This window comes from Zootermopsis nevadensis, unplaced genomic scaffold (genome assembly GCF_977971745.1).
Source record: "Zootermopsis nevadensis isolate Lab colony 2312 unplaced genomic scaffold, Znev_1.0 Znev_ptg000019l, whole genome shotgun sequence".
Lineage (NCBI taxonomy): Eukaryota > Metazoa > Arthropoda > Insecta > Blattodea > Termopsidae > Zootermopsis > Zootermopsis nevadensis.
This window is the reverse complement of record NW_028259151.1, coordinates 6,734,067-6,746,284: the sequence shown is the minus strand read 5'-3', so window position 1 is coordinate 6,746,284 and position 12,218 is coordinate 6,734,067. Positions and strand designations below refer to the sequence as shown.

The following is a 12,218-nucleotide window of genomic DNA, read 5'->3' as shown; positions in this document are numbered from 1 at the left end:
GTAAGATCCATATCAACAATGTGTAAATATGGACCGACAACAATGGTCAGCTTTTATATGAACTTCTGTGTGCATTGTTATGTTACCTAAGAAACTAATTGTTGCATCATGTTTACTTGGTATTGTTGTGTTACATTACTGCCGTCAACAATCTGCTTTCGTTATTGTGGAAAGAGCTGAGCTGTGAATCGCTTGTAGAAGAAGTGTGTCGTAGACTATATAATTTTGTGCTGGTAAAAACGTTTTAGAATATCACAAGTACTTATCTTATATAAGAATTATTACATTACATTTCATAACATTTACGTCAGATTCTCCGGAACCGTGGTTCCACTGTCAACTTTTTTACCCTCTTTAACTGCTAATATGATTCCTTCATGTACAAATAAGCCTATCCTCAAGTGATGAACAGCATTTTCATATCCATAGGATATAAAATCTATTGGTTCAGTACCATTCTTATTCCATGTAACTTCCTGTACTCCCACAAAAGGAACTTATAATTTGCTAATTCTCTTCATACTGTTATCAAAGAACCAGACCTACTGTCTCCCAAAATTCCAAGTTCAAAATCACATCCAAACTTTCTTTCGTTTAGGATGTTCAACAGAATTCATCCTGATCCGAGGCCCTGTGTAACATTCCAGAACGTACATTTTTACAGTGACCACTCATTTCAATATCCTGCAACTGTTTGTGCAATATATCTGCAGCCACAGTCCACATCTGGTGGTCTTATCCTCCATCTGCAACCAGTGTGTGTACCATGCCACAGAGTAGAGTAGAGTAGAGTTTATTTACATTCCATAGATCCTTCTTAGGACTCAACCAAAGGATGTAGAACTTGTCACTTCACAACAGATATCATTGAATATACACTAAAGTAACCTCCATTTTTCGAACAGAATTAGCACTAACCAATATTACAGCACTCCCAATGTGACAAATATGCAGTCACTAAGTTAACAACTTCAAAACCTAAAATCTGTTAAAACTGTGGGGCAGATCTGCAAATTAAAAGTATGATTTGTCCCAGTTAAGTTTGACAGATAATTAGTCAGTAGAACTAATAGACTGCAAAGATACTCATAAATGAATAGAGACTTGTGTATTTAAACAAGGACTCTACAACACAATACTAAACAGTGCGCTTAATGCTTCTTGTATGCTGATCCAACCTCCTCGTCTCAATTCGCAGTCTCTTCTAAAGTCCCCCATTTAACTACCCAACAACACAATCCCACATACCCGAAACACGTAATACAGAAAATTACTTACATCGATGTAATTAATTACCAAAACTCACCCCGATAAACACACGTAGCATCAAACAACAAACCTAACAAAAATGGCGGTTAACCATCATATTTCCGTTCAGAAACACACTATTCGATAAATATCTCAGTGTAGCCAACGAAACAAATCGAATTTCCACGTGCACTATACTGAAACATCGGAATTTGAAAGCTCACCGCGACATTTCAGAGTGCTTACTGCCAATATCAGGACGAATAATTCCTCGTTTGCAATAAAGAACTATTTGAGCTACACATTTCTACTTCGCCTGTCGCACATGGGTATTGCTGTTTCTTTCTTTATCTCCATAACTTATCCACCTAAAAACTGAAAATTATTTCATATACAATAACACAATTCCTTTTTTAAAAAAATCGGTCTTCAGTGTCTCTCCTATATTTTAATAAAAATAAATGAGTAAATCATGTGTTGTATACAATCGTTTATAGGCACGCTAGAAACGAAAGTGTAATTATATTAACTGTTTCAAGAGTGGGAATTCTAAGACAGTCGGGAAATTGGTCATCAGAATAGAAGTAAAGCTGTCCCGCTATACGCCAAATAGGCGCTTGGTGGGGGGCAGTTGTAATTTTGCTGATACTTTATATAAACGACGCAATTCCTTTTTAATAACCAGTGGCTTATGCTTAGGAATTCGTTAATAAAAATAATTCCAACGAGTAGAGTCAATGTTTGTAAGGAGCACAGTTCATCATAAAATTCCCACATATTTTTGAAGCCGAAGCATTTTCTTAATTTCCTAGGAAATAGCCCCAGCACTCATAGAATAGGAGAGTCAAGAAGCAAAACGGTTTTAAAACAAAAAATACTAGTTTAGGTTCTCAGAAACGAAATTAACTTTATTGAGCACAGCCCTTGTTGAGAGGTTCATAGTCTATCATTTCATGAATTATACCACTTTTATGGTTCATTACCGTGTTCATAAGCGCCTGTTCGTTCTTAATAGCAAACCAGTCTACATTGTCGCCCCGCACTTCCTCAAGGATCATTTTAATATGAAAGTCCTATTTACGGCTGCGTTTTCTAAGTCGTCTAGTAACCGTCAACAATATCTGTACTCGGCATAAACTTTATTATTTTGGTACTTTTCTGCTGCAGGTTGTGCAACACCCTCTTTCCTAAGCTGTAGTAACTACGCTGATAGTCTGTAGTGGCAGCCATGATCTAACCTGAATGCCAACGCAATAACTGTTCATTAACCACTCTTTCCGATTAGGGCCAAGAACGACACAAGCTACGTTGGCGCGAAATATTATCAAGCACAGATAATACGAACAAGGGTAACGTATTAGTAGGTGAGCAGTGTAAGACATTTGAGACTGGCCATGGAAGGGGAGAAGAGTGAAAATGTTGCACAGGAAGAAACTAAGAAAGAAGAAGCTTTTACTCATTTGGCTCAAGGAAAAAGACATTTATTGGTTAAGGATTACGACGAGGCAGTGACATCCTTTACTACGGCCTGTGAACTTTTGTCACAGTTGTATGGTGAACTTGCAAATGAATGCGGAGAGGCTTATTTTAATTACGGTATAGCATTATTAGAGCTTGCTAGAACTGAAAGTGGTGTTTTGGGAATTGAAGGTGAGGGTGAAGAGAGCCCGGAGAGTGAAGAAGAAGAAGAGGAGGACGCAGATAAAAAGGAATGCACGGCAGAGAGTGAGCCGAACAATGTAGAAAATGGAAGAGATAGTGGAAACGAGTCACATGAAAAGAAAATGAAGAGTTCAGCAGAAGCCGAGTCTACTCTTGCAGATAGCACAAACAGTACAAAAGGCAGTGAAGTTGAAAATAATAAACCAGGCGATGATAGTGAAGATGAAGGTGATATAAGTAATTTGCGTTTGGCTTGGGAAATGTTCGAATTGGCAAAAGCCATATTTAAAAGACAAGCTGAAGGTAATAAGCAGATGAATTTAAAACTAGCAGAAGTTCATCTAAAATTAGGCGAGGTTGGTTTAGAATCTGAGACCTATACACAGGCAATAGAAGATATAAAAACTTGCTTAGATATCCAAACACAAAACTTAGATGAGCATGACAGATGCATAGCAGAAACACACTATCAACTTGGCATGGCATATTCATTAGTTAATGATTTTGATGAAGCCGTTGTTCAGTTGAATCTAGCTCACCAGATTTTAGAAAAAAGAGTTGAATATCTCCAAGGAAGGGGAAAACAGGGGTTTTCAAATGTAGAACAAAATGAAAATCCATTTTATAAAATTGAAGATGAAATTGCGGAAATAAATGCACTACTACCAGATGTGAGAGAGAAGATCAATGATATGAAAGATTTCAAGAAAGAAACAAAGAAAGCCCTGATGGCTGGGCTTGATGCTAACAAAGAGGCTAAAGCAAGCTCTGAAAGTAGGCAAGGGACAAGTGCAGGGTCTTTTGGAGCATTTCCAGTCTCATCACAGCCAGAATCTGATGTTAAACCAGCATCTGACATATCGCACCTGGTGCGCAAGAAACGTAAGCTGGACCCAGATTCTTCTGAGGAAAATTGTACAAAACAGCCATGTCCTGAGGTGTCTAAGCTGGAATGAAGCAATGATCATAACAATGCACATTGTCAAACCATATTGTAAGAATCAAATTTATTTGCTTGAAATTTCCAAAATCTCATCTTTATTCAAAATTATATTTATTTACATTGCAGAAAAATATAATTCTCTATGGAGTTAAATGTAGCTTAGTTTGATCGTGCTTCATGACGCTTTGCTATAACAGGTATCCTATTTGAATAACATTTTTCTGCTTTGTGATTTAAAATATGCTTCCAAAATGTACATAAACATGATGTTGAGCACCACATTTAATTATTTTAATTACTTTAAGTCATTGTCTTAATTTATTTACTAGGCATTTCAATGGCAAAGATTTGGAAGCAAGTAAGTGGAGACTGAAATACAATTTTAAATGTACATTGGAATGACAGTATGGTGAAGGTAACGTAGTTATGCTCTTGAGAATGTTAAGAATATTTGTAGTTCTGAAATGTTGGTTATCTGTGTCTACTATATCTAAATTACCATGGTTCTACTAAATGTTGATAAATTTAATCAAAATCTTCCTGCCCATTTGTTTGGGTGAAGAAGTCAACATCTATATTTCTTCTGTTTTGGAACGAAGATAAATTTTAAGGTTTTATATATATCTGTGTGTAAATTTGATCAGTTATGAGTGAATAGTATGCTAGTTGCCAGTGAAAGATTCTACAAAGACTGATCAATATAAATCTGAGTCTTTGTGGGCAAGTTTTCTGCTAAGTACTCTTCCCACAGGTTACATATTTGTGGTATCCTAATGCTGTAACATTTCAACCATGACTTATGAGTTATACTACTGGAATATTTATATTTTAGCTTGAATTTGTCTTACAAGGGGACTGGTAATTGGGCTCCAGTTTTGCACTATGGCAGTGGACCCTCCTCTGACTTCATGGCCAAAGTATTAGGTGTAGACACTCCACCATTTCTTTGGAAAGGACTTTTATTTCTCTCCTTCCCTGATACTTCATATTTTTGTAAAATGTAGCTTTTTGGTGTGGTTGGCAGTAGCTCATTTGGCAACATGTTTGCTTAGGGTGCAGCTGACTTGTGTACCATATCAGGTAGTTTTTTTTAATCACCATGTATATCGTGGACATCAGATATGATTAATTTTTAAGTCTGCACTTATTCATTTCTTTCCTTCACATTTGGAAATGAGTAAAATTGGTTTCTCACAATGTTATGACTGAAATCATTACTGTGTAAAACCATTTCTGAATGCTATGCTTCTGTTGTTTTTGTAATGTGAATAAAGAAGGCAAATAATAAACCAAAGACTTACCTACTTCAGAATGAAACATGTACTGCACCACATGCAAGCATGCTACCATCTGAGCTGTTGCTGACCATACAAAAATGCAACTTTATGAGCATATGAAGCAACAACGAAGAAAGTGGAAAATATGACTTCTCCAAAGAAAAAGAGTGTATGTACCTAATATTTTGGCTAGAAAGGTAGAGGAGAGTCCACTACCATGTTGTGAAACTGGATCCAAATCAGAGGGTAACAGTCAACCTGGTCTCCTTGTGTTAGTCTTGCTTTTCCTGTATATGTGTATTTCTTACTGTGTGATTTGGTTTAGGGATAGTTCACAGATTAAGAGGTTTCTGTACCATGATAAACAGCTTAACTTATAACAGTGCTTCATTAAATTTATCTGTACCATATAACCTAAAAAAGGCATTTCAAGAGTTTTTAATTGCCTTCAGTTTTTGAGCTACAGAAATTGTAATTAAATTCTGCAAAACCAGCTTCGTAACTAACATACTCAAAGAGCAATTTCTGTTGCATGGTTGTTCTCTTGTCAGGTCAGTTTTTTATGCAGGATCATATACTTAAAAAATATTGATAAATTATAAATCTGGAAAGAATAAAAGGAAAGTAAAATGTACAGGCAAATGCTCTGCAACATAAAACCTATTAGAGTGTTGTATGATGCACAGTAGTTACATTTGGTCTTGTCCAGCAACTGTCTTCCTGTAATAGATTCTATAGCATGGAGATATTTTACCTGTTTTTAGGCTGTAGGGGGTGGGAGTGAGGGCTGAGTACATCTCTGTACAGCATGTGGTTTGAACAAGAGGAAACATGAATTGGTACCATATACTTTTCAGTGTTTAAAGCATTTGAGGAGTAATATTTTTTGATAAGCTGAATTCTGTGCATGTAACAAATTCATCCAGATAAGCTCACATTCCTGGCCTCTACCTGCCTAGTAAGTTGAAAGGCTCTATTTCTGAGATGGGAGTAATGGAATAGTGATTGGGAGAGGGAATGTGCAGCACAGTTAGCCCTGAATACATGTGGGGGGTCTGGTGAAATTTTGGGAACTCAGACTTCAATTTTTGCACAGAAAGTTTGTACCAGGACCTGTTTAGGTCATCAAACCAAGCCTGCTTTCAACAAGAAATTGCTGTGCCTTCAGACCAGCAGGCCCCCACATGTTGATTTCTAGAACTCAGGTTTGGGGTCATTTTATAATCCAGTGTAAATTGTAACATGAATATTCATTTTTGGTACAGCACATTTCAAAATAATTATTTGTTAATATTCCTGAAACATAGTGATATATATTGTGTTCATTCAGTGATTTTGACTTGCAGGTTAACTTTGTATTCTGCATAATCTGCACCTCAGTGAATGATCATCAAAATAAAATTCTGTTACAAACTGCATTGAATCCACTGCTAACAGAAACTTGCATATGGATGATGGATGGCGTCAAGTGTAGTAAAAGTGAAAATGAGTTTGTTCTGTCTTGTAATTTATATATGATATAAAAGTATTAGGATAGTTAAACAAACTTTGTTTTTGAGACAAATTTATATCACTTTTCATACGAAGTATTGAATACATTAATTTACAATGGATTTGTTAACTCCATATCAATACAACCACATTTATAATATAAAGTGACAAATAAATTTGTGTGTGTAATACAGTTAGGCAGTGAACCAAAATGTTAGTATAACAATTTTCTTTTTTAATATTACAACAGTGTGGTTTTGAAGCATGAAAGAATGTTGCCAACAAATGTGAATTATTTGTCCATTTGCTACCAGAAAGCACATGGGCCAAGGTCAAAATTATGTAATTGTGATACAGTAATGACCAGATTCTACAGATTAGTTTTAATGTTGGTTTCATTAGCGTTAATTATTACTGCTGTGATATATGAATTATTTTTTGTGAGTTTTCACTAATTTTTCTAAAATAAATGCAAGAGATTAATGATGATTAACTTTTCATAGAGGTTTGTGATTATTATCATTTGTTTTTGTACTCTTTTGTACTGTCTTTACTATCAACTGATACTTCAGACTTTGTGCATCTGAATGTAAGAAATATGTTTTGTGAATAAAACTTTGGCAGTTTACTACTTGAAACAATACACAAATATTTGTGTTGCATAGGTCAAAGAGGAAGAAAAAATATGTGATCAACACCCGAGAAGAACGCAGATACAATGATATCACATGTTTTTCAGTAAACCATTATCAGTTTGACAGAATTTAAGTACCTGGGTTCTAATTTAACAGAGAAATATGGAAACAAAATAGATATCAAAGCCTGAATAAATGCTGGAAAGATACTATTATGCCCCCCAAAAATTACTTAAATCATCACCGATATCTCGCAGGACATAAATATGAATTTATATAGCTGTGATTCGACCTACGGTGATGTACAGAGCTGAGACCTGGGTACTAGCAAATGCTGATGAAAATGCCCTCAATATCTGGGAAAGGAAGATCTTAAGGAAAATATAAAGACTAGTTCAGGATGCAGGAATGTGGAGAATAATAAAGAAATTCATGATATGTACAGGTTACCAAACTTGGCTACAGAAATTAAGAGAGCATGACTCCGATGTTGAGAGAATGCCAGCTACTAGAATAAAAAGAATTATAGTAGGAAACCTGAGGGAAGGAGAAAATTTGGGAGACCGAGGATAAGGTGGCTGGATGATAGGAGTATAGATCAGAATGGATGAAACTCGGAGGCCAAGGCCCTATAAAAGGGCTGTAGTGCCATGTAGCAGTAGTAGTGTAGGTCAAAACCACATAATTTTCTGCAACCTCAACCATTTAAGAACTGGTTCATAATTGTTCTAATGCAGTTAATTCACATTTTGGACATAGAAAATGCCAGGTCTCAGCTGCAAGTGCTGGAAAAAACATCAATGAATCACGCTATATGTCCAGTATATCTGCATGTTGCTGTGATTGTTGTTGGCTACAATTGACTTTGCAAGGGGAGAGGTCAATCTTGTATGGGCAAAGAGACAATGAAATGAAATTGCTGTATTGATGAGATCAGATATAAAATAGACTGAATTGAGTAAACATTTTGTGAGCTGCCACAATGTTGGTTGTCTGAGTGATGTGTTGGACTGCAGTGTTAATTAGTATTAAAGCAGAGTGAGGGGAATATCCTAGTTACACTATTGTTCTATTATTTTGGAAACTGGTTTTAAATTGTACTTCCTTGAGTCTGGGGACAAGTCTCTTAAGCAACACACAAATTTAGGCAAATAATGCATTCCTAGAAAATATATTCATTAAATTATGGTTGTGGGAGTATGCATACATTGGGTGGACTAACCATCAAATGGGGAATTAGAATAGTTAGTATTTCTAATTGGTACATATTTCTGTTAGCTTGAGATTACTAGCTACACTATGCTCACCTAGCATAGCAAGCAGCTAATTTAATATGATAGCACTTCCATTTGATACAATATATGAAGTAAAAAGTAAAGTAAATCTGTCCTGCTATATGCCATGTAGGTGATTGGGGGAGAAAAGGTATATAGTTAAAGAATGTAATCTTGAGACTTGCAAGGTGATGAAGTGGGGGTGAAGGAGGAAAGACAACGTCTGCCTTTAACGCTTCAGACTTCCTGCATTCCTTGCAAGTCTCAAGATTACAGTCGTGCACTGTAGCTCCTACTCATTCTTAAACTCTGCACTAGATAGGGGTGAGCAGTCAGTCACATCCTGGCCTGGGGAAAGGCCCCCCGGTACCCATTAGAAAGGAGGCTAGGTGGATCCCATAGCTGGTCTGGAAACAGGCTAGAGGAAAAATCTTTTGCCCCTGTCAGGGATCGAACCCTAGTCATCCAGTCCATAGTCAATCACTATAGTGACTGAGCTACCTCGGCACTTGATACAATATATAAAACGGTAAAATACGTTTGTCAAGAATTACACTGCTTTTCCTTGTCTGTCACCATCTGTTCACATGTTTCAACCCAGGAGATGCTGTAAGGATTTTGATAAGACTTTGTGACAGTATTTGTTCTCATGTTATGCAAGGTGTGGGAAGCAAACACTAGCTTGCAGAGGTCAGGATTTAATGTTATTTTCTGAGTAGATACCTGACTAAAACCTCAGGTTCAGCCTCTGGATACCTTCATAATCACAACACATCTTTTAGAGTGTAATACTACTGCTATCTAGTTATGTGGCAGTGTAGCTTAGCTAAATGTGGGGTGTAGAACATTCTACCCAAACAGTGAAGGAAGAAAAACTATTTATGGTAATATCAATTGAGGTGTTCTGGATTGTGATACCATTTAGTCTTGTAGGTGGTTACCAACGTTTTGGAGGAACACATCACTTCCATCTTCAACTTTTATTTCTGCGACATAGTAGGAACAACTACAGTTTGGTGTACTGGGCGCCAAGACACACACTGAATTATATAACTTGCTAATCTCGCTCTTTAAGTACCTACTATACACATCACAGCGGTAAGATCATTCTCAAATATGGGATCCATTTTATCCTCGCTGAGTTACAGTACGTATGCATCAGGATATTCCACATTTTGTGAACTGGTTACTGAAGCTTTTTTACAGCTCTCAGGTATTGAACAGGAACATGAGTTTATTCTCTGAACTGAATCTTTATTTCATATGATTCAATGCCCTGTTGCAAATACAAACCCTGAATTGAAAGGAAATGTTTGTATTCAATTTCTTAAGGTACTGTAGACATGAGAGACATGGCTACTTGATTCAACCACAATAAGGCTTACAGAAAACTTAGGAACTCAATTTCACAGTCATGCCTGTGGGAAACAAACAGGCAGATTGTGAGAAACTTTCTATTACTGTGTAAAGAACAAAGTACTATACAATAATATCTAAGTGAATGATAATGAAACATCCTTTCGAGAAGACAAGTCTACAGAAAATCTACAGATGTGAATAACAAAAAGTGATTATTATGCAGAATAAAAGCAAAAATGAACAACCAAAGCACCACTTATCACAAAAACAACATTAATGTACATAATAAAACAGCACCATATTACTGAAACTTCAAAACACATACTAATTATATGCGTAAGCCAGGGGTCCACAATCTCAGGCCTATGAAAGTTTAAGCCAAATATAGATTATATTAATTTTTACAGTACTATTAGTACACTTCAAAGTAGGTTTTGACTTCTTCTACTCTGAAAACATTTAAATGATCTGGTGTACTTCAAAATTAAAGCCAAAATCTTTACTCAGAATACAGCCAATTTCTGGGTCCCAGGTGAAGTCCCATCTGAGGATTAAAGTTGTAAATAACACACTGACTTGCCACGCTTATTGCACATCCCTGGGCAGTGATAAAGGAATCAGAACATTGAGAGAATGATAACTGTAAAAAAAAATCCCAATGCCACTATATCTATCACAAACTCCACAAGAACTATCCTGGAATTAAATTCAGGCCTCCATGGTGAGAAATTATGTCTAATAACCTGAGGTAAAACACAGCCATATGCAAATAAAATACAACATTTCTTGAAGAATTCTGCATAGTATTAAAATGGAGCACTGAAAAAATTACATACCTCTATATTTCAATTCATCCATTGCCACCTCTAAGGAAGTAGGATTTCTTTTAATGTGTCTGTTTATGGCATTTTTCATCATCAGCTTGTAGTGGGTCCAGGAATACAAGTACAGAGTGTACCAGAAAGTTTCTGCCAAACTTGTAGGCAATGTTCTTAGGGTCAATTTGTTGAGATAATCTAACTCAGTTCAAAGTTTAACAATTACAGAGATAACGACAGGTAAAGTTTTAAATAAAGTAAGCTGCTCTGCTGTCTGGCAACCCTGTGACATGCTGTGATGAAGTTCCCCCACATTACAGCCAACATGTGAGGAAGTACTCACAGAAGTGTCTTCCAAATTGTTGGACAGGTTGTGGCACACCCCAGGCATGGCCACTGAGGTCTCCAGAACTTACCTCTCCTGATTACTTTCTTCAGAACCACATGAAGAGCTTAGAGAAAAAAAGTTAACACAAGACCTGCAATGCTTCATTGTACCACTGCAGCAGTAGAGTACACATGGAATCAACTTTAGACCATTGCTAGAGCTACTCAGTCACTGCTTTAAACAATTACTCTGATTTTATTTTGTGTACATTATGGTTGTCTGGTTTTTAATAAATGTGAAAGAACTCACTTTCTTTAGAACTATTTGCCTTTATCTCTGTAAATGTTCAATTTTGGGCTGATGTATGTTTGATTACTATAACTCAAGCTGACCCAACGAACATTCTGTACAAATTTGGCAGGAACCTCCAGGCACATTCTTTATATGTGAGGTTCATATAATCTACAATGCAAATAATATTGAATGTTAGCGATCTATGATGTACATCTCATAGTAATACACACAGGATAACAATAAAGCAAAATGGCAAACTCTGACTTGAGTCTACAAAGAATAAAAGTGTCATACTGATAAAATTTTATCTGCTGTTTCAGAAGATTTTAACACAAATTTCTCCATTCTTTAATTGGGACTTCAATCATACAAGAGTGTCACAACATTTACAACCTATTTTCTCATATGTATAAATGGAAAGAAAGGTTTCCAGGAACAGCATTATGCATTATGTTGTGTGTAGGGTAACATAATATGCTAAGAAAGTAATAACTGCAATTAAATACATATGAATAATTCAACTGAAGTAAACTCCCAATTGTCTATGTGTCGATTACCTGGCTTGTATATTATCCACAGATGACTTTTACATAAAATGCAGACACCTGTGAACTAAGTTTTAGACATCTTTCTATGCCGGCTTTGGTTAGGGGTTGGTTGGTGGTTTTTGGAGGGTCTACAGAAGATATGGTTGAACAATACTTTTACTGGTGCTTTATGGTCAGTATTGGTGTGGTGGGGAGGTTTGTTACAATTGTTAAGATGGTGAAGAGAGGGGATATTACAGGAATATTTGTTCTTTTTAAAATATTAGTGTCTTCCATTACACTGCATTCTGCATTAGGTAAAAATGATAGTAAACATGGGATTTCTAAATAAGATAACCGAA

The 12,218-nt window shown here is 36.2% G+C and overlaps 2 protein-coding genes across 5 annotated transcripts in view; one reads left to right on the top strand and one right to left on the bottom strand.

Moving 5' to 3' along the window:
• The window catches only part of LOC110837963 (JIL-1 anchoring and stabilizing protein), a 42,348-nt gene extending 40,939 nt beyond the window's left edge, over nt 1-1,409 (bottom strand). The window contains exon 1 of one of the 2 annotated variants that reach the window (XM_087351543.1): nt 1,307-1,409. The gene's annotated coding sequence lies outside the window, so the exon portion shown is untranslated. Of the gene's footprint in view, nt 1-1,278 lie in introns of both variants that reach the window. The other variant, XM_022080663.2, reaches the window with a different exon arrangement.
• On the top strand, nt 161-7,249 carry Nasp (Nuclear autoantigenic sperm protein). 3 transcript variants are annotated; one of them, XM_022080666.2, is made up of 3 exons: nt 161-233; nt 2,534-3,792; nt 6,477-7,249. In XM_022080666.2, exons 2-3 carry the CDS (start codon nt 2,643-2,645, stop codon nt 6,479-6,481), a joined length of 1,155 nt encoding a protein of 384 aa, XP_021936358.1. In that variant the 5' UTR covers nt 161-233; nt 2,534-2,642; the 3' UTR covers nt 6,482-7,249. The 3 variants fall into 3 exon arrangements, with proteins under 3 accessions (XP_021936358.1, XP_087207670.1, XP_021936357.1); XM_087351544.1 differs by having other exon boundaries at nt 2,534-3,904; XM_022080665.2 differs by lacking the exon at nt 161-233 and having other exon boundaries at nt 2,517-3,904.
• The last annotated feature ends 4,969 nt before the right edge of the window (nt 7,250-12,218 follow it).

Coding starts and splice junctions, on each gene's coding strand:
- Nasp (XM_087351544.1), top strand. CDS start 2,643: ATGGAAGGGGAGAAGAGTGAAAATGTTGCACAGGAAGAAACTAAGAAA.